The following is a 24,382-nucleotide window of genomic DNA, read 5'->3' on the forward strand; positions in this document are numbered from 1 at the left end:
CTGTTTAAAATAAAGAAATAAAGCAGCGTTTACAGTGTGGGAAGAAGAATTCATGTAGATCTGTGTGAAACATCAGGGAATCGATAGTTAATTTATACATTTTGCAATTACAGTACAGCAGAAAAAGACAGAACTTATGGTTTATTTCAGACCTGCTTTAACTTATCTCAGTTATGTAAAATGTATTATGGGTTTTACTTGAACAGTTATCAACGACAAACATCTTCAAATGATCGGTTATCGCTAAATATAACTTAAATCTTTGGCAAACAACGTGCTATTTCTCCGCGGTGCTACGTGTAGGACTGGGCGATTTTACCTAAAAATAAAATAGTCTTTTGTTTTCCCCGTCATTAATAATGTTTTGCAAATTACAGATAATGGTCAAAACAAAAAGATGTCAATTGTTTCAGCTGAACTCGTAGTGGAAAGTGTAAATAGTAAAGTCCTTGTAGTAAAAATTATCTTTTTTTTTTTTTTTTACGTGGTCTGTAAATAGAAAAGGCTTAAACACGGTGTGAAAGTTCAAATCAGCTAAAACATCTGACGTTAGCTCTACAATGCACTGATCAGATTTAACCCAGGGGCCATTTATCTCCAAGAAAGAGGCTGAATTAAAAGTTTTTTTTGCAAAGAAATCTATTTGGTTAATTGATTGAATCCATTTTTTACCCAGTCCTAACCTTGTGCAGATCTTAAACTGTCTTTTAAACTGTCTAACCCTGTCGTTTACCCGTCTGCAAACACGTGAACGCTTCTGTAAATGTGAGAAAACCAAGTGAAGTACGACAGATAACACTGTTCACCTCTAATCCACAGGAGCGCAGGCAGATATACGACATCTGAACGTCACATTTGAAAAGTAAACCCTGACTATGACCTCATTTATGCAAAAAGTGCAGAGGTTTGGGCCCTACAGGGATCTATGCAAACTACACTCCTTTTAGACCGAAACTGCTGCACTCAGACACAGTTTTTTTTTTCTGAATGGAACGATTGGTAAAGAAATATGGCTGCAAATATCCTCAAGAGACTCAGTTCCCTGCTTTATCCATGTTACATTTCTTTTTGCACCTTCACGAACAGCAAACGCCTGAATCATGACACAACAAACTGTATAATATTTAGCTTTTTCACACAACTACCTCCATTTTACACCTGTATCCATCCTTATTTTTCCGTCGATGCATCAAATAATTGTGTAATACCAGTTTAAGTAGAAGAAAAATATAAAAACGAATGTACTTTTGAGTAACTTTTATGCAAACAAACAATCTGTCCAGCTCAGGAACACTTAAAATGACATATTTAAACAATAATCAACATTTATACAACAGATTATGCAGATTGTACTTAGGGTTAGGCACGTCAGGTTTACAGGTTTTTATCTTTTATACCAGGGCTGTCCAAACTACGGTCCAGGGGCCAAACGCGGCCCTCAGACCAGTTTTTCTTGGCCCTCATGCCTCCTCCTAAACCGTCCCAATTGATCAGGAAGTATTTTTTACTACAAAGTGAAGAGATTCTACCTCTGTACTCTGAATAACATCGCACTGCACTGTGACACAAACTGGCGCAAACTGTTGGATATTGATGAGTAAACAGAGATTAGATAAACATAATTATGTAAACGCACTTTCAGGGCTACGTAACAATGCTCTGTCCTTAAACAACCTTTCAAACCAGGTAAAATACTCACACTTATCTACTCAAACTACTATTTTAACATCGTCAGATCTGTCTCCAACGTTGCTCTCTAAACTGATAAGACGTCCCTGATCGCGTCTCACCATTGTCTCGCGTCGTACAAGCAGCACTTCATTCACTTTTGTGTCTCGCCCTGCAGTCACTTTTCTTCAGGTTGTGTTACTGCGGTCGTGTGTTCAACCAGATTCAATGCAAATAGTTTTCAAGACATGCTGCTTTTTGTCTTAAATCCCTGACGAGCGTTTAGTTTGACCAATAACGTCTCATTTCTGCTGCTGTGCCCAAAGCCAGAGGTGACAGAGCCTTTTCTGTGGCAGCGCCCAGACCATGGACCAGCCTCCCTCAGCCTGTCAGATCCTCTTAGTCTAACGCAGTTTAAGACTAGACTGAAACCCTTCTCTCCTCCCTGGTGTTTAATACAAGCAAAACAGGATTTCTTGGCGTTTTATTGTTCTTTTATTGTATTATCTGTATATTTGTGGTTTTTTTATGACTTGTTTGAAGCATTTTGGGCAGCTGAAGTTGTTTTTAAATGTGCCAAATAAATAAAAATGAATAAAATTGAATTATTCTAAGGGTTTCAAATGTGAAAATACTTTAATATCAATAATTTACGTCAGCTGGACTAAAATGGAGCAACGCTTTATGTCGTTCCTTTAGGATTTTTAGCCCTAGCGTTATGTTTCACTTTAGGCTTACAAAAGTACAAAATAATAGTAGTATGTTGAATATTACATGGTCTTATGCCCAAAAGTCACTGACAGTAAAAAAAAACTCATAACACTTTTGTTTCTAAATATTTTTCCTTCATTTTTTCAGAGTGTTTAGAACGACCCTTCTGACATTAATCTGAGCAAATACAGCACCGAGGAACGAACCCTCATTGTATAAACCTCAGATGACTTAATAAACGACTTAAAACGTGATATCGAGGATCAAATACGAGCCTGGAAATGCTTTCAAATGATAAGCGATAAGTTCAAGTGTAAGTGAACAATTATAACCGTATGTATTGCCAAAAACCTCGGAAGGTTCAGTTTATCTACTGCTAAAATTTGGTGAGTGTAACTTAAGAATTATAGGAGCTACTGAAGATTTAAAAGTGTCAGTGACTTTTGGGCCGCCCTGCACTTGTTCTGTTAGACACTATCCAGGAAAGGTCAAACTTTATCCCATTTAAATGCTTTGTTTTGATACCTGCTCCAATAAATATCTAGTTTTAATTTCCGACAACCCTAGTAATAATAGTATAGTAGTAGAGCTATCACCCTGAGTGTTTCTTACGATTGCCTTTAGGTCGCAGTACAATAACTCACTTCTTTCACATTCACACGTCTGCCCTCTCCCCACTAACTTTTATTGAAACCCCCATTGTACAGACTCCCCATGTCAGCTCCAGTGTCAGCACGGGTCAGCGGCCTTTGCCTGGGCTCGAGCTGTGAGCGCGCTGGCCCTCCTGGAGCTGAGGTCCCGCACAGAGAGGCCAGTGTACTACCCCCCCGCCCCAACCCCTCCACTCTCCCCTCTAACCACTATTACCACCACAGGACCGGCCAATGCATCGCTCGAGTGGTTCAGTTTCAGCTCCGAGCACAAAACACTAGTGTCTGGTTACCCCCCAAAACAACATTATTGCAGCCTGGCGCCTTTTGTTCCCGCTTTAAATAAAACATCGGCGTGTCATTAGGTAGAAAGGCCCTCCTGTGAATAATTTAGATGAGAAAATAATTTGTGAAAGGTGAATGGGGGTTAGACAGAGACGTTATGAACAATATAAGCTATAACGTAAGACGCAAACGACATGAAAAGTGTAAATAAACTCGAGGTTAAACAGCTGAGCCAGTAACCTGCGTGTTTACTCAAAGGTTTACCTAAAAATACTTGAATATGAGTAAACTCGGGAGCAGGTTTCAATGAAAAAAACAACATAATTCAACTAGTAAAATGGAAATAATTATAAGAATTGGAAAAGATTTGAATATTTGCCACTGCTCTCATGTAATGTACAGTATTTTAGTAGCATTCTCACGATATTAAACGAACTGAAAAGGTCAAAATATGTCCAGTAGAAAAAAAAACAAATCCCATGACACATAAATGTAACTCACTGACTCATTTTGTCATCTGTATTTGAGCACCGCTAAAAGTACTTATCCGAAATGTTAGGAAAATCACAAAATATCAAGGCAGCAGATGCTATTTCTAATAAGTAGTACTAGTTGTGAACTTAACTCTATTGCAAGTAGTCCCTGAATGCCTTTTCCTGCAACTAGAGCAAGCTATACAAAGCAAACGCAACCAGCATGAGTAAAGTTATTGTCAAAACCACCATTAGAGAAAGACATTAACCAAAGGCTTTAGTGTAGCTAATTATAACAAAGTAACTCCTAAAGGCTAACATTAAAAGCATTTATAAATACTTAGGTATGCAGTATAGTAAGATAAGGAAGGAATAAGCAAGTAACAAGGAAATTACAACACAACAATCCAGTTATTCATGTATAAAACTGTTAACCAACCAACCAGAGACTGTTTATGTGAATGAAAATGTGAATATTATTAGTACAAAACCATAAAACAGTAGATTTTTCATCCTTTCCTTTTGTTTTTAGCTCTTTTTGTGACCATCAAGCATACGTTTATCTAACACTAGCACAACCCAAAAAAAAGGATTCTTTAGATTGTCTTATATTTTAACTTTCTTCACGAGTTTTATCACTTTTACGCACAGAACGCATGGATTTTACGCACGACTTTACCACCATTGTACTCCAAAGAAAACCAGTACCAACTTTGAATTATTAATCAGCAGGAATCATAAAGTAATAAACAATACAACTCCTGAGCCAGCTTCATTGTTTGACTTTGTTTTGACAGTTGACAATCGAAACTCCCTTTGCGCCCAAATGCACCTGCTCCTACTGCGCGCTCTCGTTATTTGCCTACCTGTTGCTCCTTTCTCCGTTTTCCCCCCGGATTCAGCGCGTTGTCCAACGATTTTCCAGCTGTGTTTTCCACCTAAATGGAAGAAAAGTCTCAAAAAACTAAAGGTTTGTTGCTAAATGAGGAGTAAAAAGAGATGGAGAGGGGTAAAGCCGTGGAGACGCTGCGTTCTCGTCGCATTCTCGTCGCTTTCTCCCGCACAGAGCTCACCTTCTCCCAGTCCCAGCAGCGACAGAAGCGGGTGAAAGGTAATAGGAGACAAAGAGAGCCAATCCGAGCGTGCAGGAGGCGGAATCAGGAGGAAATGAACACTTTTGATTGGATGAGGCGGAAACATGGCGGAAACAGGGGATTTCTATGGAAACTGAATGGATTTTGAACTGTTTTGTTAGCAAACTAGTGCATACCACCAGTGTTCATCATCATCAGTGTGTCTGTGGGTGTTTTTTTGTTTTTCCAACAGAAGTAAATTATGTTTTATTTCCCAGGTTAGGTGGTTTCCTTAAAAACTCCCTTGAACTCCAAACAGATGCATTTTAGAACAGCAGAAAGTGAAGTAAATGGTCCATAAACTATGTCTTATCCATTAAAATATCTGTTAAAACTTAAAATAATCTTATTAACTCATTGTTTTGTTTGATTTTTCACTGATTTTGTAGGTTATATCCAACAGAATGACTTTGAAAAGCGATTGAAACTAAAAGAAATGTGCATTGCTCCCACCAAACAGCAAGAAACTGGAACTGAAATGCAAAACAATAAGTGAATTTTAGCCTAATTCAAGCCAAAACACACAGATTCACATTGGTTTATTTCATTTAATTACATGCTGTTTGGTTTAAATTTAACACTAGGTCTGTGTGACTCGTTTTCTAAGGCTATAATTAAATTGTTCCTTTTAAATTAGCCTTAAATGTCTCCACCAGAGTGTGACCGGAGCTGTGGAGAACTGTACAGGATGAGTAACGCTTCCTCTTAAGCGCAAGTGGTCACAGGTTCAATTTCTTTCCTTTCCAAGACTTTTCCTGTCCTGGGTAAAAGTTCAGGTGGCTTGGATTTGTTTATGGCTCTTTCCACTTTTTGCCCACTGCTCCTGGACGCATTTAAGAGGACACGTTTCCCCCCAAAGTTTCTAAGGTCATGTTTGTATAAAGAGGAGGAAAGCTGGTGAATGTACTACTCTGTTATGTTGTAAATTAGAAAAAGTACAGGGTGTTTTTCAGGGTATGATTGTTGTGAAATGCACTCTTACGGATTTAAAATGATATTACCAAAACCTCTATGTTGTGTTGTATGTTTGCTCTCCTGTTACACAAAAATTACGCAAAAGTTAGGAGCTAAGTTCTAAAAAGGAAGGCTTGCATGTCATCAATACTCAAAATTCTACTTAAAATGCAGAGACAATTTACAAAAAACTAGGATTGTCTAAAGCAGATGCCCAAACGACGACCAATTTTTCTTGCCCCATATTACCTTAAACTGTACTTTTACTGTATATTTCTGACAATCTACTTTAACAAGCCCATATCGAATATTTAACGTGTCCCATTAAGGATGTAAGCGTGAATAAAGGTCTAGTAGTTCAGTCTAACTTATCTGAAGTATTCACTGTATTAGCGACGAGTCTGTGGCCCTCAGTCGACCCTCGGCTTTACCTGTGTTTTTATATGTGGCCCTTAATGAGAAAAGTTCGGACACTCCTGATCTAAAGTATAAAATAAGATTCTACTCGATATTAAAACTAGTATCGAAACTAGATACACATCTGAGCAAGTGTTGATACTAAAAAGTCACATTCGCAGGACAGAAATGAACCTTTTCTGACTCGTTTTAGAATAATTTTAAGCTGAATCGGAACAAATATAAGACACATAGACTAGTATACGCCCATGGACCTCTATGAAACCTACCTGGATAAGTACCGTAATATAGAAGAAAGTACTATGATTTAATGTAGAAAATCACATTCTGTTGCTTGAAAAAGGAGTTTTTTGGTATCGGAATCAGTATTGAGTATCAAATCAACTCCTTAGTACTGAAATAAAAGTTTGGACACTATAAGAAACACACTTTACTGACAGTTTAAACTTTCATTTAGGAAAATAAAGGTATGGCCATGCGGTTTTACTTGTCAAATAACAATTAGAGCGCAACTTAAACAAGCTTTGTGCTTTGTTTACTGTATCGTTGCCAAGTAGCTGTTAACTCTATGCGGCCTGTGTCTCAAAATCATGAAGTAAAACGCAAAAAATATACTAAACTACATATACCACGCATAGTTATTGTCTGAAAGAAACAAGAGTCAATATAATCCATATATATTTTATTCTCAATACGGCAAAATACAAAGAATATTCAGGACAGACTCTCATTAGTCACATAATACTCACTTCACAAGAATGCTTTAAATTACATCACCTAAGTTTGAGTACCTTTAGTCTCATATTGCATCCATTTGATAGAATAGCATCTCTCTATGTTCAGATCTCGTAACACTAATCCAATTTCAGACAACTAATGTACATGATAGTGTATGCTGCTGGCCCGGAGTACAAATGCTACAGCTTTTTCCACATGTAGAGAAATACTTCTGCTCCAAAAAACATCTTGGACCAATTGTTCAAAAAGGGACAACTGTAAAATACAACTTCTCTTTGACGCAATACATTACATCCCCGTGATGATTAACAATATACATTTCATGAACAGCTCCATATCAAATACAGAGAAGAAAATATTTGCACTTGTTGCATCTAGAGACGTCGGTTATGAGCTGACGGTGATACTGAGGGAGAGCGCGGAAAAGACGAAAACGTACGAGCACGAGAGACTAAAAATGAATCGATATACAGTTAGCAGACAAACCGCGGTGTCTGTAACGATTGAAAGAAGAAACGCAAAGGCCCAGAAAAAAGGGGAAATGTGCATAAAGTATCTCACAAAATGTATTTACAGCTTTGTCGATTTAATAAAAAGATCACCTGTAGAAATCGCCCTTAAAGAAAATGTTATATATTTACATTTTATACATGGTTTTTTAAATAGAAACATGCACAAGTGTTAAGCTCCTTCTACTGAATGTCAAAAAACTTACCCTGGATTCAAACAAGTTAATATTAATAACTACTTTACAAAGAAATCTCATCGTGATCATCAGCCCCCGAAACATTTACAATTTCTTAAAAAACGGTGAAACTCGCAGTGGTTCTCAAAACGCGGGGCAAGTACAGCTCATGGTACGCCGAATACACTTAGGGATTCAGTCTTTGAGACGTCTTAAGGGTCAAATAGTTTACGAAAATAAAGGCAGCGGTCGATGAATAATGTGGGAAGATAAGAACGTGTTAAGGAGTGGTTAAAATTCAGAGGGAAATCGCTAAAAATATGTAAGATTTGTGTTAAATATTGAGCTGTGATGAACTGAATTTAAACGCACCCAAGTTTACGTGTCTGTATGTGATCATTTTAACTAATAAAATAAAATAAAAAAGTAAAATAATAATCTTTTTTCTAGTCTTTCCACAATATTCACATTAATTGTCATGCAGTTTGTATTTTTCTGTATCTCTGGGCCTAATTATTTTACTATAATCGGCTATAGTACATATTTAAAACAGCCAAAAAGGCCAATACAGCAGAATATAATCACTACCATTCAATATGAACTATAACATTTAAGGCCTAAGCTTTGGTGCTTTGCTAAAGGGTACAACGGACGAAATACTTGACGAGTTTGAGAACCACTGAACCACCTGGAAAAAGGCCATTCTGAAAAATCATGACGCAAAAAAAAAAAAAGAAAAAAAAGGGGGGCAAAAATAAATAAGTACGTCGCAAAATGTTAAAATACTAATGCTAGATTTGTACATTTGAGTATTAGATAGTGTAGGCTGTAATTACAAAGTGTACCAGTGTATGAAGACAGTGACTGAGCGATCGATGAGAAAGTGGCCTCCAGCTTAAAGTCGAAAAAGGCTCGATTTGGCCATTTCCGTTTGGTTATAAAACTATATACATATTTACTATATACTAAACCAGTACACAAAGTTGCAAAAGCTAAAGGCATTGGACAGTTTAAACAGGCTTCTCACGGAAACAAAAAACAGATCTTTGTAAAAAATCCTGCATAGATTAAAATAATACCTCTTTTTTTGGGTTAAAGAGGGCATATAACAGTATCCCCTCCCACAGTAAAGGCCGGGAGCCAGTAGAGGAAAACTCAAACTCGGACAAATAAAAGATGATTTCGTAATTTTGTCGACAATATTTTTTTATAAATGAGTGAACGTCAAGTCTTTAAGCGAGTGGTAATGTCAATTATAATTAAATAGAAGCTTTAACGACGTTATTTCTCAGGCGCTCGCTGCGTTCGTTCACAGAAGACACTTTGGATGGAAGTGTTTGCGTTTTAAAGATAAAATAAATGTATAAAAGTGTTTCGTAATGAGAGTTTGTTTTGTTTTATTGTGAAAAAATCATAAGTTAATCTAATTTGCGCGTAATAAAAGCAATACGTTTAAATAAATTCGAAAAAACAAACAGATTATAGGTTTCATTATTGGTATTTTTGCTTCCCCGTATTAGCCAAGTCCCAGTAAAAACTTTATAATGTAAATAACTGCATCGGACGACAATACTTAGTTCTCTCCTGCTGTTTCTTAGAAAAATATACCACGGAAAAACGAACAAAAGATGAAAAAGCGCTAAAGGGAAGTGGCTCACGCTCAAATAACAATGCTAATTTATACGTGTTTTTTGTAATAGGACGTTGAAACACCAGGGTTTCAAATTTGTGAGGTTATTTTATTAATTTCAACAGATTAAAAGCTGTGACTAGCTCCCCCTACAGGCCCAGTTGGGTCTTACACCCCATTGAAAACAATCTAACACAAGACAATAACTTTTAGTGGTTAAAAAGCTCATAATCTATAAACTAATTCATGATCTGTTTAAATTCAATAAAGATTTGATAAATATGTATGTGCATGTTAGCCATTCCTAAGGTTTAAAAAATGCTAAAAGGAATTTAAAATATAATAATAAAACTTTAAGACTGGGTCGATAACGTTAAACCGCACGGTAAAACATAATCGTCGCCCGTTTTTCGTTGACTGTTAGGATTTAATAGGGAAAAAGAGCAAAGAAATATTAAATAAAATAGCAGTTTGAAGATTGGTTTTCCTGTAAGAAGGCACAGAAATGATAAGAGAAACCTTCATTTAAAGCACCTTTGGCGTTCGTGGGAGGTACTTTGGTGAAAAAAAAAAAAAGTTAAAAGCCAAAAAAAAAAAAAAAGCGCTATTTTTAGTGTTCTCGTAATAAATAATTTCCAATTTTTTTTCGTCGATGTCTTAATACCAGACAGATGTAGCATGGGCTGAGGTCAGATATTCAAAGTCTCCCTGTGTGGTGCTAGAAGGTGTGAGGAAAATAATCCAAAAGTTGCTCAGTTTTGGCAAAGCTGGTGAAGCGAAATGACACAGTGCTGGAGATATGTTTTTGGAGAAAGACCCCAGAAGATGTCTACAGTACTCAATTTTATGTTTCTGTCCGTGAGATTAAGTTAAAACCAAATATTTTCATACCCAGGCTATAAAAAAAAACCAAATAACATAATCAGAATATATAAAAATCATCAAAATATCATCAAGAAACCACTGATTTATGTAAAAAAAAAAAAGTAGAAAACAGAAAGAAATTAGTTATATATATTCATAGGTTTCAGTTTTCTTCTATAAGCGCCATTTTGAGGACTTCAGACCGTTCAGAAAATAGAACATTTAATTTAAAATTGTTAACTGCTATGGCAACGATCTGCTTTTTACCACTCTGAAACAAAAAATTACAAAAAAAAAAGCATAATCGCTGAAAATATATTACTGATTTTGCGCAAGTCTTTGAGATAAATAAATACGCATCGTGTACTCGTGTACTCGTCTCCATGGAGATGTTTATGCGTTGCCTGGAATAAACCACAGACTGGCATTAAACGAGAGACAAGCAGCTCACGGTAAGAACATTCTGTGATTGAATAAATGGAGTAGATACGAGTTTAATGCCAAACTGTAGGACATTTCAGGCAATTCATACATTAAAATAGTTGAATTTGTTGTCATTTCTTAGCAGAACAAAGTGCTAATCTCAGCCTGGGTATGAACACGTTGGGTTTAACTGTATCACTGTTAGTGCGTGAGATATGGTGCTTGGTTGTGCGGCGGACTGATAGGTGGAGGAGTTGGTGGAGGTGGTGGGTGGTGATCGGACGACGCAGCGTAAAGTCCAGTTTTTTTTTTTTTTAGGGAATGAGTTTGGCGTCGAGCCGTAGCCAGTGCAGCCCCTGTCGCGTGTAGCGCACCAGTTCGGTCATGCTGCTGGTGTTGAAGATCAGAGGACCCATCACTTTGTCCAGTTCAAAGAAGAAGTCTGAGGAGACGGAGAGAGACAGAAGTTATTCAAATTGACTCAACTCTACTTTAAAGTCGTTAAACTCAACCAACAACAGTTTATTACGTAGAGAGTGTTCGTTTTTGATATGGTAAAAGCAGTAGATTAGCAGTGACATCAATCCAACCCCCTAAAAAAACAGTTTTGGCTACACCACTAAGCAGTAAAATGTAGATAAATAACACACGTGATTTGAGCATATGGAAAAGCTGTGTATAAAGCATTACTGCCCTTAGGTCCTTGAGCAAAACACCTCGCTCATTTTAACCTTTGTTGGATCGCAGTGTGACTCTGAAGTGCTGTGTGTTTGCAATTTGTTTTCTCCCCGACAAAACCCACAATGTCGATGAGACGTTCTGCACCGACAAAGACGCCGACGAAGGTTTGAACTTTGAGAGAGTTTAAATGAGAGAGAAATGTGAGAAAATGTTAACGCCTGTGTGAGAAAAGTGTATAAAGTGTGTGGTGAGGGGTTTTACAGCAAAAAACAGAATAATTGTAAAAAAATAAAGCTGATACTTCGCGGATTTCGCCTTTTGCGGGTTATTTTTAGAACGTGACCCGAGCAATAAACGAGGGAACACAGTATAAAGAATTACTGCCCTTGGGTCTTTGGGCAAAACCTTGCTCATCTTAGCCTTAAAGTTCATTATTCAGATGAATTTTGGACAATAATGGAGGGTCATTGCTGCAGAACTAGCTGACCATGGCATGATCAAATCCAGAATTCTCCTTTTAGCTGTTTAATTTCACTTACAATCTCAAAAAAAACGATTCACAATCCTCTTACAGTGACTTATATTTGTACATTACTCACTCACACTTTATCCAATCTTGATTCAATCTCGATTCGATTGACATTGGCCTCACTAAACCTCATAACTTTACACGCAACTCCAGCAATTTTCCCTATACCACTCCTCACCTTTCTGCTCCTTGGACAGTTGTTCGGCCTGGTCCCAAACCTCAGTGGCGTACAGGAAGTTGGACGTGACCTGGACGTAGCTCGCTGCCATCTGGTGGATCCTTTGGGGAATGGTGACGGAGGAACTGCCGCTGCTGCTGCTGCTCACGGACGAGTACCCGCTGGCCGTGCTGCCGGGGGACAGTTTAGGGGAGACGGGGGAGGGCATGCCCGCTTTACTGTGAGGGAGAAAGACACTGAGACTTAATATGAGAGCATTACGAGTATTTTCGTCAGTGCTTTAAAGTAAAAAAGAGAGAGAAAGAGAGAGATAATCACATTTAAAATCAAAACTGGAATTATTTAGGCATTTTCTAACAAGAATGCAACTCTAAAACCTGTTAAAACAAATCCGTAAGTGTAAAACTAGTTTAGTCTGGGCCTCTATAAATGTTCTGAAATGTTCGTTGAAGTGTTTTAACAGTTTATATTTCAGCGTTCTCCCAAAATGTTTCCACTTCTAAACAATTTGATAGTTTCTCTAATTAGGATTCGTGTTAGTTTCAGGAAAAGCAGAAGTGGAATGAGTAAAAACTACAAGACATTAGCAGCCCCTAGTGGCCAACCTGAGTTTTGCACAATAAAATTTCTATTGAAAGTTACACGTTTGTATTCAATTCTTTCACAAATGTGTCACTCAGTGTTTCATATTTCAAAGGTCAAGATTAACTGACCGTAAAATAAACCTTACATTAGTTCAGATATTGGTACAAACTAATGACTTTACACTTTATAAATAGAGAGTCGTATTTCAGGAGTGACTTACTTCCCCATTCCAGGAGAGGGTGCCTGGGTGTTACTCAGTGAGTTCTGTCAAAAGAGCAGCACATCAAACAGTTACAAACAGATAAACTCTGCATTCCTCAGTCGAATGCTTCATAAATCAGCTTAATTCCGACTGTATTTTACTAAAGCGATTACCTTTAGATGTTCTGTGAGTGTTTTGGAGTATTTGAGCGCACTGTCTTTTCTCAGTTTGAATAACCGGAGGTACAGAAGGGACTGGCATCTGAGGCTGTGGAGACAAACGGGGGATAAGCAAAGATAAATAAATGTAACTGTCAAACAATAACATGGTTTAAAGCTCTTCTTTCCATTAGAACCATCTACTTAATTTGACATACGTTCACTTGACTGTATCTCTTTACTCTACACACTCTCACCATTTTTCATCTTCTTTTAGACCATTAACATTTCAATTTAACATTTTTTAACTAAAATATTCACGGAGAGATTCATAATTTATTCTACGAGGATAATATTTCACGCTAGGGGAATTTTGTACTGTGGCTGGTCCGTAGTTGTCCATCGGAGGAGCCAATAACTTCGACTTCTTTGCTGTGATGACGTTTACGGCGACGTCAGCTCCCATCGTGCACCACAGTTTTCTAACGCGGAAGTCAGCAGATCGGTTCTTTTATCAAGTCATTTTAGATCAGGGGTGTCAAACACATTTTCACCGAGGGCCACATCAGCAAAATGGCCGCTCTCAAAGGGCCAAATGTCAAATAAATCTAACAAATTTCATAACCTGTTAATTAACTGTTTCTGTATTTATTATAATTTCAAGTTACAAATATTACATAAGAATTTGCCTAGATGTAAAAATATGTCTGTGTAACTGTGTATCTCCTGATAAATTGATTTTTAAGACCATCATATCTTTTAATTTACCCTGTCGAGGGCCACATAAAATGACGTGGAGGGCCGCATTTGGCTCGCGGGCCTCGAGTTTGACACGTGTTTTAGATGAACGATGTGATTTAAAATGTCCAAATTATAACACAATGAGCCAGAGAGGTCATAGATTAGAACTATAGAGCAGACACAAGCACAATCTGTCCTCTTTAAGCAAAAAAACCCCCGAAAAACAGCTAAACGACTAAAATGTTTAGTTCCCGTTAAATTGAGATATTCTGATCTTCTTTCTTGCAGCAGTTCAGACATCTCCCTTATCAGCTGGGTGTATTAAATTGTGTAATCTTAATACACACAAATATGACTTTTTTTCACCGCGCTTATCCTCACCAAAGCACAGCTAGCCTCTTGTCGGCCGAAGTCGCGTCTGGGGCCATGTAGCTTTTTAACTTCATAGTATATCTGCAGATAGAAAGGACAGATTAAGATTATTTATGGGGGAAAAAAAAGGCCCGCGGGACACGACAGATGATGTAACAGCTGGGTTTTTTTAGCTGCAGTTGTAAAATGCGTCCGTACTTGATCAGCTCCACCGTCTCTGCGTACATGGGGAACGGGGATTTGGCCTCTTGTGCACTTTTCTCCAATGCGTTTCCACATTCAATAAAAGACACCACTGCGTCCAAGTAATACACCGCCTTTTCAAACCGGTCCAGCTGCAGAAAGACATAAAAAAAAATGAATCATGTCATAGGGCGAGGGTTTGACTCAACACTCGATAAACGTTAACGTACCACAATGAAGATAAAACATGCTGCTTTTTTAGTGACAGAATGTAATTTTCGCACACAAAATATTACTCTTTGTTACCATCTTATACTAGTTCTGTTTAGACTCAAAATGAGACTAAAATTATTCAAGAAAACTCAAATTTTGTTCTGTTAACGTGACTTTTTTCAGTATCGATACTTGCTCAAATGAATATTAAGCTTTAGTCTTGATTAGTATCAGATTTTCGCTACTTTTCACAACTCGTTTACAAGGAAATCTCACAGGAACAATAATAGTAGCACTTTAAAATACGGTGCGGGACATACTAGGTACTTACAGCGGTAGTTAGCAGATACTTGACTGGTACTTATGGACGTAGTTACAAAGGCAGTTATTGTGATAGTTCCTGTGGTACTTTTTTACTAATACTTACCGGTACTTTCGCTGGGACTTATGGGACAGCATCACTAATAGCGGTACTTTATGGTACTTAAAGTGGTACTTATAGTCGTACTTATACTAATAATTATTGATACAAGTACTGGTCCTTCTAGTAATATGTATTTTAAGCGAATCGTTAAATACTATGGTATATATTGAGGGTTGTAGTGATGTGGTTCAGTGGTATTGCAGTTAGAAAAAAGATGAAATACACAATAATAAAGAATATTCTATCATTAGACATATGAAGTACTGGCAAGCAAAAGTACCAGAGCAAGTATAACAGTAACTACCACAGTAATTACCACCTTAATTAACAGTCAAGTATCTACTAAGTACCACTGTAAGTCCGTAATAAGTCCTGGACCCTATTTTAAAGTGCTGCCACAATAATATATAGTGTTGTGTGTAGAATATTGACTTTATTTCATGTGTAATTGAATAGTTCTTACCAGTGCATCTGCGTTATGTTTGAGTTTCTTGGCTTCCTGTAAGTAGTGATCAGCAGAATGGACCCTGCAACAAAAAAAAAAGAACATAAAAACTGTTGAAGTTCACATCCAACATTGCCGTGTAGTGAAAAATGTACCTTTCATTGCATTACACGTGACATTTTCATAACTACATGAGCGATTTTTGTTGCTGAAAGTGATCTAGTCGTTGTATCAAGCTGAGGCTAACCACTGAAACCTGAGATTCAAATGAGTTTCTCTGTTGGTTTGGGCGATACATCACGGCACGGGTGAAATAAGAGGAGGCTGCAGGTGTGGCTCAGTCGGGACGCAACACAGGTCATTACTTTTTCAGGTTAAACGGTGATATTTTGTATTAAGGATTTTTACGTTTTTATAGTAAGACTTAATGAACTCATGAAGTGTCACTGATATTTAGTGCAAGTAATTATGTCATGTGTATAAACAATTAGTATTTCTTCTATGAACAGAAGCCGACACGCCCAATAAGTCAGACTACTTCCTTTGTTTACACCTCTCTAATAACTTAGTAGTTTCATTTTTGTTTTGTTTTTTAGTAAGTATTTTATTCAGTCATTACATTCATAATCAAATATTATTCAACTTGTATAAAGTTGTACATAACATTTCTATCATGACCGAAAGGGTTTAGGCTGATGTAGGAATGACTTATAATCCCTAACTTTATTTAATAATAATAACGCACAAGAATTCTAAGAAAAGCAACATCAGTTCTACAACAAATGACTCAAAATGTAACAAAAGAAAAACTACAAAATATGGCAGTTCACATGAATCTTTCCTGAGTCCTGTAATTTTCAAAAAGTTATGTTTTTTACTGTGCCTCTTTTTAAATGCTTCTATTGTGTCGGAGCTTGTTCCACACATTTAACCCCTCGAACAGAAACACAAAGACGCTTTTTACTGGTTCTGGTCTTACTTTTTTTAAAATATATATACCCGTTCGTCTATGATGATATTGACTTTCTCTTTTAAAGCATTTTGTGATCATTTTAGTCAATTCCACAGCTTAATGTTAAAATGCATGTACAGAATGTTTACTTAATTTGGTGGGATGATACCCGTTTTAAATATAAGTTATAGTTTTACCCCAAAAACTATGCTGAAAATGGCAGGAGGGAGAATTCTGTCCAGAAGTTAGGCACAATTTACACGTAAGAAACCCATTTTTTCCAAGTTATTTCAACAAAATAAAAGTGTTCTATATATTTTTGTTTGTCCAATAGTAACTTCCGTGTACTTTAGAGATGTATTGCCCCAGTTTACGGCCTGGTTGCTAATAAACAATCATGGAATTCCCAAACGTGACGCCATAATTTCCAATGAGGAAGTACAATTTTAAACCTACAAAACATTTCCAAACTTGGATTTTTTTTTTTTAGAGAAATTTTAAACCTTAACTGTGTTTTAGTAAAATGTTTAGCCCCACCTGTCGTACGCGCTTTAAGTTGTTTATCTTACACAAACATGTCTTCACCTGAATCCTATAGGACCACTTCAAATCCTACGCTTTTGAAATGCTAATTCAGATCTGGGAAACGCCTGTTCGTGAAAGATAACCGTGTGAGTTTTCTCTTTGGGACATAAGGGATGCCTCTTACCTGTCTTCGAACACGAGCTTGGAGCGTTGGTTTTTGGAGCCGTCTGAGGAGAGGGGGGGCACGGCCAGCTGGTTATCGCTGCTGCCTTTGGAGGATTTGTCCTGCGGAGACGGAGAACGAGAGGGACAGAGTTTTAAGGGAAGAAGGGGCCTGGTCTCTGAAGTGACAGATTAAACTGGGGAGGAGGCGGAGGAGTCTGGAGGGAGAGATCATTTTGCGCTGGAGAGATACAGCGTTAAAAGACATAGCAGAGTAAAAGATGTCTAACTTGTGTTGAACAGTAAGTTGAAAATACATATTATTTTACAAACTTTATAATAACTACACATAATTAGCCCTGATGAAGCATGAACAGTTTATCGAGAATGATTCAGTTTTAGTAGCTACCCCTTGACTTTTGACCTTAACCCCTTAATAAAACTGGTTGCTTAGTCTAAAATATCCTTTAAAATTATTTTCAAAGGCACAGTATGCAACTTTCTGCATGATTCTGTGGAAATAGGAAGTTAAAACCAGATGAGTTTCAGGTCATATTGTGGAATAGTGTAGCCAAACGATCAATGTTTCACACCAAATAAAAGTCAGGTGTGTGGAGATGCAGGCCTGTTTGGTAAGGAAACATGTTTTTCAGTACAATAAACACAACCAAAAGGAAAAAAAAACATGATTTTTATTCATTTTTGTCTATTTTCTGGCTAAAAAGTGACAAACTGTGGCTTTAAGTCCTTGATCATGCTTAATTAGGGCGAATTAAAGGTATAGTTATTATAAATTGGTGCCAAAAATCTTGTTATATGCCCAATTTTGTAAAAAATGTAAAACTGCCGACATGTCCAAAATGTTGACTTATTGCTCATTTCAAAACAGGACAACAGTATTTCCCCGCCGTATCTTTAGAGGCTGACTAACTGTACTGTCGTCGCTCTATGACACAACTGTCCCATGTCAAACTAAATGTACAAACGCTAAACACGAGTAAACATGACCACACCATCCTCAAAGCATATACGCACCACATCAGTAAAACATTTCCATTTTAATAATAATAATAATAATAATAATAATTTTATTTATTGGGCGCCTTTCTGGGCACTCAAGGTCACCTTACATACAATATAATATACATATACAGACAGTTAAAATCAACATTTATGAACATACAGTTAAAAGCATTCAGATAAAAAACATTGAAAAAGGACAGGGCAGGTGTGGATTTGAAAGAATATGCCAGTCTGAACAAGTGGGTTTTAACATCCAATTCAATCCTGATTATAACCCTGATTATAATATGGCTGTCCTAACCTTGCCGTCCCGCGTGCTGCGCCCTTTGACCTCTCCTTTGTGGTGTTTGGAGGCGGAGCTCGTCTTATTGCCATGGCTGCCCTCTTTGCCGCTGCCCGTGCCGCTGGAGAGGGACGTAGAGGACTGACTGGCGGTCCTCTTTCGACTCGGCTGCTCGGCTTTGGGCGTCCGCTGCGGCCCGGGCAGAGACGGGGACGGGACTGCCTCCTCCTTTTTTTCCAGAGACCTCCGGGAGCTGGCGAGAGAGCAAAATGTTAGACATAAATTTGATGCTGTGTTTCTAGTGACTGGTTTCAAATGACGTGATATTCTACAGGCCTAAAATATTAAATAGAGGTGATACAATTATGATAGTTATGTGCAGATTTTTAACAGGCTTTTGCACCCATCACTAACGATAAATGATAAATAAAACACTTTCAAACTAATCTGGGTGACGTTTCACAGTAGTTTAACGCTTAGGAAATGTGCTGCATTTTAAAACATATGTATAGATCTTCCTTAAAGACACAGATAGTTAATAATTACTTATGTTAGCATGTTTACAAGTGCACGAGTATCCCGGTTATGAGCCTTATCCTGAACTGAAGAAGCGGCTACAATGATTTTTCCAGCTGACAGATTTAAATTTCGTCTTTTGTGATGGATCAGACCTGGACGACTGAGGGATTACACAGACAACTTACCCTGATTATGAGACTATTCTGATATGTTTACAGGCCCTCAGAGAAACCAGAATACTCATATCCCTGTACATATGCATAAATCAGAGTATCCTGGATAGTTAAAACGGGTCGCTATGGCAACCATGGCACAAATATGGCAAGGAGCTAAACGTTTTGGTAACCTTGCTAACTTAACACTGTTTTTTTTTTATGTTTACTGTTTTTTATCACCTCTTTTTATACATTTATACACATGGGAGAACCGTCTCAGTGCTAACTTAAGACTTTTAAGCCTGTTTCTAATAACCAAGGAACAAGATATACTTTTAAATACAGGCAATAAAAGGTGGTTGTATTGAAATCCTTTACTTTTATTTTGTTTATAGGTACAGAACGATATTATTTCTAAAGTTGTGGTAGACGTTTGAGTCGCTTTTACACAATCAGGACACTGCGTCTACATGACACAGTATCCTGGACACGATCGGAGTATCCCAGTGAAAGTATCCAGTATCTTCTCATAACTAAGATACTGAAATGAGGATATGCGTATAAACGGATATACACAAAACTATGACACTCAAAAACCCGATCATAACCGGGATACTCCGTGAAATCCAAGTCTTCGTTTCAGACCAGCAGGTTAATTATTGGCGCACTTGGTTAAACATTATCACTTTTCATAATAATAAAAACACAAGGTTCTGGGAATACCTGAATAAAAAATATGAAAACATAACGTGTCCGTACACCAAGTTAATGTTTAGTGGTTAATGGTTAATTCCTGAAGTTACACCCAAACCTGCTTGAAGTGAACCTGGGGAAAACCAATGTCCAATTATACTTATTATACTTAATTATACTTACTCTTCACTATTGCTCTTGTGGTGAGATGCGGGTTTGTCATCAGGTTTTCGCCTTTTACTGACTGGTTTAGTGCCGTCTTCATCCGTCTGAAATTCGAAACAAAATGTCAGTTTTGTTTCTGTGTTTTCTCCTTGACATAGATTTTTTTTCTTCCTTATTTTTAAATAATCCCTGTACCTTGTGTTTCCTTTTCCCTTTGCTGGAGCTCTTCTCGGAGTTGTGCCGGCTGGTGTCTTTAGTGTCTCGTTCTAAACAATCGTCTCTCTCTACTTTGATGTCCGCAGGCTCTTTGTACGGTCGTCCTGGGATCCGCGATAGCAAACTCAAGTCTGAAGTGAAGAGAAAGGAATTGTATTGTATTTTAATGATTCTTCTTTGTGGCATTTCATGTTTTGGTCACTGATAACCACTCTAAGCTGTATCCCATCAAGAATCAACCAGAAAAACTAACCTACTGTTGTACATAAACATTTTTGAGAGGAGTGAGACAAGAGATACTATTCTCGTTGACAGATTAATTAGGATTTTGTCTTAATTTATAATACACATCAAGTTTCAGTGTAGTTAGTTAGTTACTATGGCTCATACCTGGACGACTGAGGGATTACACAGTTATAATAGACATATTTTGTTCAAATATTTTTGGGGTAAAAGCTCTGTTTGCAAATTATTAATATGTTTTCTGTCAAATGGAGCCTGTATTGGTTGCAGATTGGGGTCACATTCACACCGTTATTCGCCGAGACCAAGAACATCACTTTCCAAGGCTAATTCTGAGCGAAAACAACTTATTAACAACAGAAAAATTAAATGCAATGCCACAGCCACTTCTCATGCCTTCTTTTGGAAGAAAAAGTATTTGATTCTTTGTTAATATTTTAGAAAAACTAGATATATCAACCAGAAATAAGTGTAATCAGAGCTGTTATGATAAATACTGCATGAACTATATGGACTTTTCGTTCAATATATATTAGCTGGAACACTACTATTTGGAGGTCAATATTTATGGTGGATACTTCTTAGTACTAGTTGGGAACTTTTTGGTATTTTTCCTGTTCTACGATTAGATTTGAGCTATGACTCATTATATGAGTCATAGAAGTTTGACTACAAACTAACTACAAAAGTGTTTCATTTAGTTGTTGTTTTTTTTTATTGCAGTTCATGTTTTTTAACCATATTGTACATTTAGAACATTTTTTGGGGGAATAATTCTACTTTAGGCTTGTGTCAGTGGCATAAATTAATTTCAATATTATCATTTACAGTCTATATTTTCTTCAGCATTACATTATACTTCAAAAACAGACCTTGACATAACTACATTTTAGCTAATTAAATAAACACATTTAACTTTTTGGGGGGATTTATGTAATTTAGTGGACTTAATGCATTAATGTTGACAAAGTTATACTGACCTATCTTGACTAACAGGACTTGCTGCTGGGACGTCCTGGATGGGTAGCGTTCTTCCGGGTCACTAAGGGGCGACAGCAGCTCCTTGTCCTCCATCGGGGAGAACACACAGACTGGAGTTCTGATACTTTCCGTGTATTTGGGCGTTTGCGATGACGACGGGATGCTCTCATTTTCCTCCGAGTCTGACGACGACGAGTCCGTTTTCCGTGGCTTTTTCACCGGCGCTTTAGGTTTGGGTTTTTTGTCCGCTGTGCTTATTGCGGTCGGCCGAGGCGACGCTTTCAGCTCCTTTTTGAGGCTTGGTTTTCGAGACCCTTTAGTTGCCGCTTTGGGCCGTTGAGGGACCTCCGGAGCGGGTTCACTCTCAACTCTTAACCCTCCTTTGGGCTCTTCTACCACAGGGAGCTTTTCAGACTTTTTGGGTTGTTTCTTTCCCGTAACTTTTCGACTGTTTGTTACACCTGCGAAAACAAGAGAAATATCTTATTGTCCTGAAGAATAATATGACGTTTCAAGAAAAGATAGAAGCAACGTTGCACAATAGGTACATTGAAACATTCATAACAAGAAAGGATGGCATTACAGCTACCAGATGCAAGTTTATTTATTTTATTTTTATTACCAGTAGATGGCAGATGTGAAACCCGTCCTCCCCCTCCCCCCTTCCCTCACCTGGCCTTTGTTCAAACTCCTCTCTGGTCTTCTTCTGTCAGCCCAAAGCTGGCACACGATCAGACAAAAGTAACGTAGCAAGTACAAGCAAGTTCCTAGTTTGTGAGTTTTGTTTGCTGCCAATGGCAATAAAACCTTTTCTGATTCTGATCTAGTGGTGTTATGTGAGAATACAACTGAGCTGGGTTGGTCCTTCTCATTAAAGACGGTAGCTTTAAAGTTATGGTAATGGCACTCCACCTGATTGTAATTTTTACATTTACAACAGACTTCAACAGAAATGCAATACAATTAAAAGTGTAAAACGTAACGGGTTATGTTAATTTACTTATCTTAAGGCGCATACATATGGTAATACATATCATGGCAATCCAGGGAACTTTCCACAGAGAGAATCAAGTGTCGGACCAGAAAAGCTACATTGTGCACCTTTATCATTGTTTCTACTTTGTTTTTTTGATGCTGGCATGAAAGAGATCAGTCTTTCTGCGTTTATTTTTCATGTTTCATTTTATTTTTTACATGTTTCTTTTTTTTATCATGTTAAAAACTAAAAGAAAGTTTGTACCTGGGCCAATTTGGAGGACATACGCATAAGGTGAATGGAACATAAAGTTGTAGTAATGTGTAAATATTTGAAAGAGCCATAAAAACATCTATTGGCTGAGAATATGCAACTAATGGCTACCGATACTTTAAAAACTGTGCAGAACTTGGCTGGATGTTACACTGATCATATCTGTACCTTCGCTCTGAGCTGGTGACTTCTGCCTCCCTCTGCCTCCCTCCGCTCCTTTCTGTGGCGCCCGGGACTCCCTGCTCGGCGTTGGTGTGGATGAGTCTTTGGAACCTCCACCCTGGCTGCTGTACCCCCGTCCCGAGCTATTGTCCCGTCCCTCCTTCTTGCATTTAGTGGGAGCATTATTATTGTCGACAGGGGATGCGGGAGAGCACTGCTTGGTTTTCTTGAACCAGTTGTCCAGCTGCCACTTGTTCGCTCCTTGTTGTTCAGGCTTAAGAAGAGTTAAAAACAAATACATTTAGTGTTGTATGACTTTTTGTAGTTGCTAAAAATGCACATATTGCATCGCAGAGCTTTAAGGGAAACCGCCTTAGACAAAAACGCAAAAGAAAAACTGTCATTGTCCCATTTGTCAAAACAACCTTCTCATTTCCAGTTCTAACATTCTGTAATATTAGCTTGTGTTTTCATATTTCAGTTCTGGTTTTACAGGTTTGAATATAGAATACGTGCTATTTGTTTTAAGGACGTGACATCAGTGGTGACAATAGTTGGTGTGATTGACAAGAACGTTAACTGTAACTATGTGTCTGAGGTGCAAATGGTTGAACAACGGTGTGGACAACATTCCCTGATCATCGGTGTAGACAAGACCGAGGAGGTTGTCCTGAACAGTCCTGGCCCTGTTGAGTCCATATCTGATCAATTAGTTATGAGTATTTGAGAACATACATTAATGACAAGCTAAACTTCACACAAAATGTCGATGAGATCTATAAGAAATGCAACCAGAGACTTTATATGAGAAAGCTCAGAGGTTTTGGCGTGAGCTCACAGATTCTGGAGAGTCTGATTGAAAATTGTTCTTGTTTTTAAAGTCTCTGTTTGGTTTCATTATCTGACACTGGCTAACGAGAACAAGTTCAACAGAATAGTAAAGAACTCGGGGAAGATCGCTGGCAAAAATGAGTAGAAATGAATCAGTACAGGATATTTTCATAAAGTGCTGAATCTCATTACATTTGTGGTAATTTTTTTCAAAGTTATACAAACATAGTGGGGCTGCAACTAACAATGATTTTAGTAGTCGAGAAGTCCAGTCAATGATCATATTTTTGAGTAACTGACTAGTGAAACAAATATTTGTGTTGCGCATTGAGACCACATTTTAAACAGAGGAAAAAGGAAGGAAGGAAAAACATGCAGAGTGAAGGCTCGTAAATCTTGAAAGAACATTTACAAACAGCAACTGAAAATTATAAATGGTATGTTTTTTGCCATTTTTGGTTTAAAAAATGGTGCCATCTTAGTTATTAAATTAAATACTTGGCATGTTTCAGAGTCTGTTTAGTCCAGATAACAATCATTCAAATTAACCCAAAAACCCCAAAACGCTTGGAAAGGAATGTTGTGATTAACATATCAAAATCAAGATAAACTGAACAAAAGAAAATAAGAACCGTTAAAGATATATAGATATATAAAACAAATGGTGTTTGCGGTACCTCGGGTGATGCGGGCCGCGGTTGCTCGTTGGCTTCACTGTCGCTGCTGCTGCTCTCGCTCTCACTGTCTGAACCAGAGCTGCTCTCGGACCCACTGTGACTGCTCGAGTCGTCCCTCAACTGCTCCGCTACTTCACTGTTATTACTGGGGGAAAAATGAAAAAATTAATGAATAAAATAAGCAAATAAAAAAAAAAACAAATA

At 37.6% G+C, this 24,382-nt stretch overlaps 2 protein-coding genes across 4 annotated transcripts in view; both read right to left on the reverse strand.

Annotated features, from left to right (window-relative positions):
• shroom1 (shroom family member 1) overlaps positions 1-4,877 on the reverse strand; it is a 64,927-nt gene extending 60,050 nt beyond the window's left edge. The window contains exon 1 of the mRNA XM_033978371.2: positions 4,654-4,877. The gene's annotated coding sequence lies outside the window, so the exon portion shown is untranslated. The remainder of the gene's footprint in view (positions 1-4,653) is intronic.
• Positions 4,878-6,958: 2,081 nt separating this feature from the next.
• aff4 (AF4/FMR2 family, member 4) overlaps positions 6,959-24,382 on the reverse strand; it is a 51,881-nt gene continuing 34,457 nt past the window's right edge. For all 3 annotated transcript variants that reach the window (XM_033979113.2, XM_033979111.2, XM_033979110.2), the window contains exons 10-23: positions 24,179-24,323; positions 22,677-22,944; positions 21,259-21,720; positions 20,015-20,166; positions 19,838-19,923; positions 18,306-18,540; positions 17,004-17,104; positions 15,361-15,424; positions 14,276-14,412; positions 14,087-14,158; positions 12,980-13,073; positions 12,825-12,868; positions 12,020-12,237; positions 6,959-11,073 (exon numbers count right to left, since the gene is read on the reverse strand). In XM_033979113.2, coding sequence (XP_033835004.1) covers positions 10,946-11,073; positions 12,020-12,237; positions 12,825-12,868; positions 12,980-13,073; positions 14,087-14,158; positions 14,276-14,412; positions 15,361-15,424; positions 17,004-17,104; positions 18,306-18,540; positions 19,838-19,923; positions 20,015-20,166; positions 21,259-21,720; positions 22,677-22,944; positions 24,179-24,323 — 2,206 coding nt within the window. In that variant the 3' untranslated portion in view covers positions 6,959-10,945. The remainder of the gene's footprint in view (positions 11,074-12,019; positions 12,238-12,824; positions 12,869-12,979; positions 13,074-14,086; positions 14,159-14,275; positions 14,413-15,360; positions 15,425-17,003; positions 17,105-18,305; positions 18,541-19,837; positions 19,924-20,014; positions 20,167-21,258; positions 21,721-22,676; positions 22,945-24,178; positions 24,324-24,382) is intronic.

This window comes from Periophthalmus magnuspinnatus, chromosome 14 (genome assembly GCF_009829125.3).
Source record: "Periophthalmus magnuspinnatus isolate fPerMag1 chromosome 14, fPerMag1.2.pri, whole genome shotgun sequence".
NCBI classification, from domain to species: Eukaryota; Metazoa; Chordata; class Actinopteri; order Gobiiformes; family Gobiidae; genus Periophthalmus; species Periophthalmus magnuspinnatus.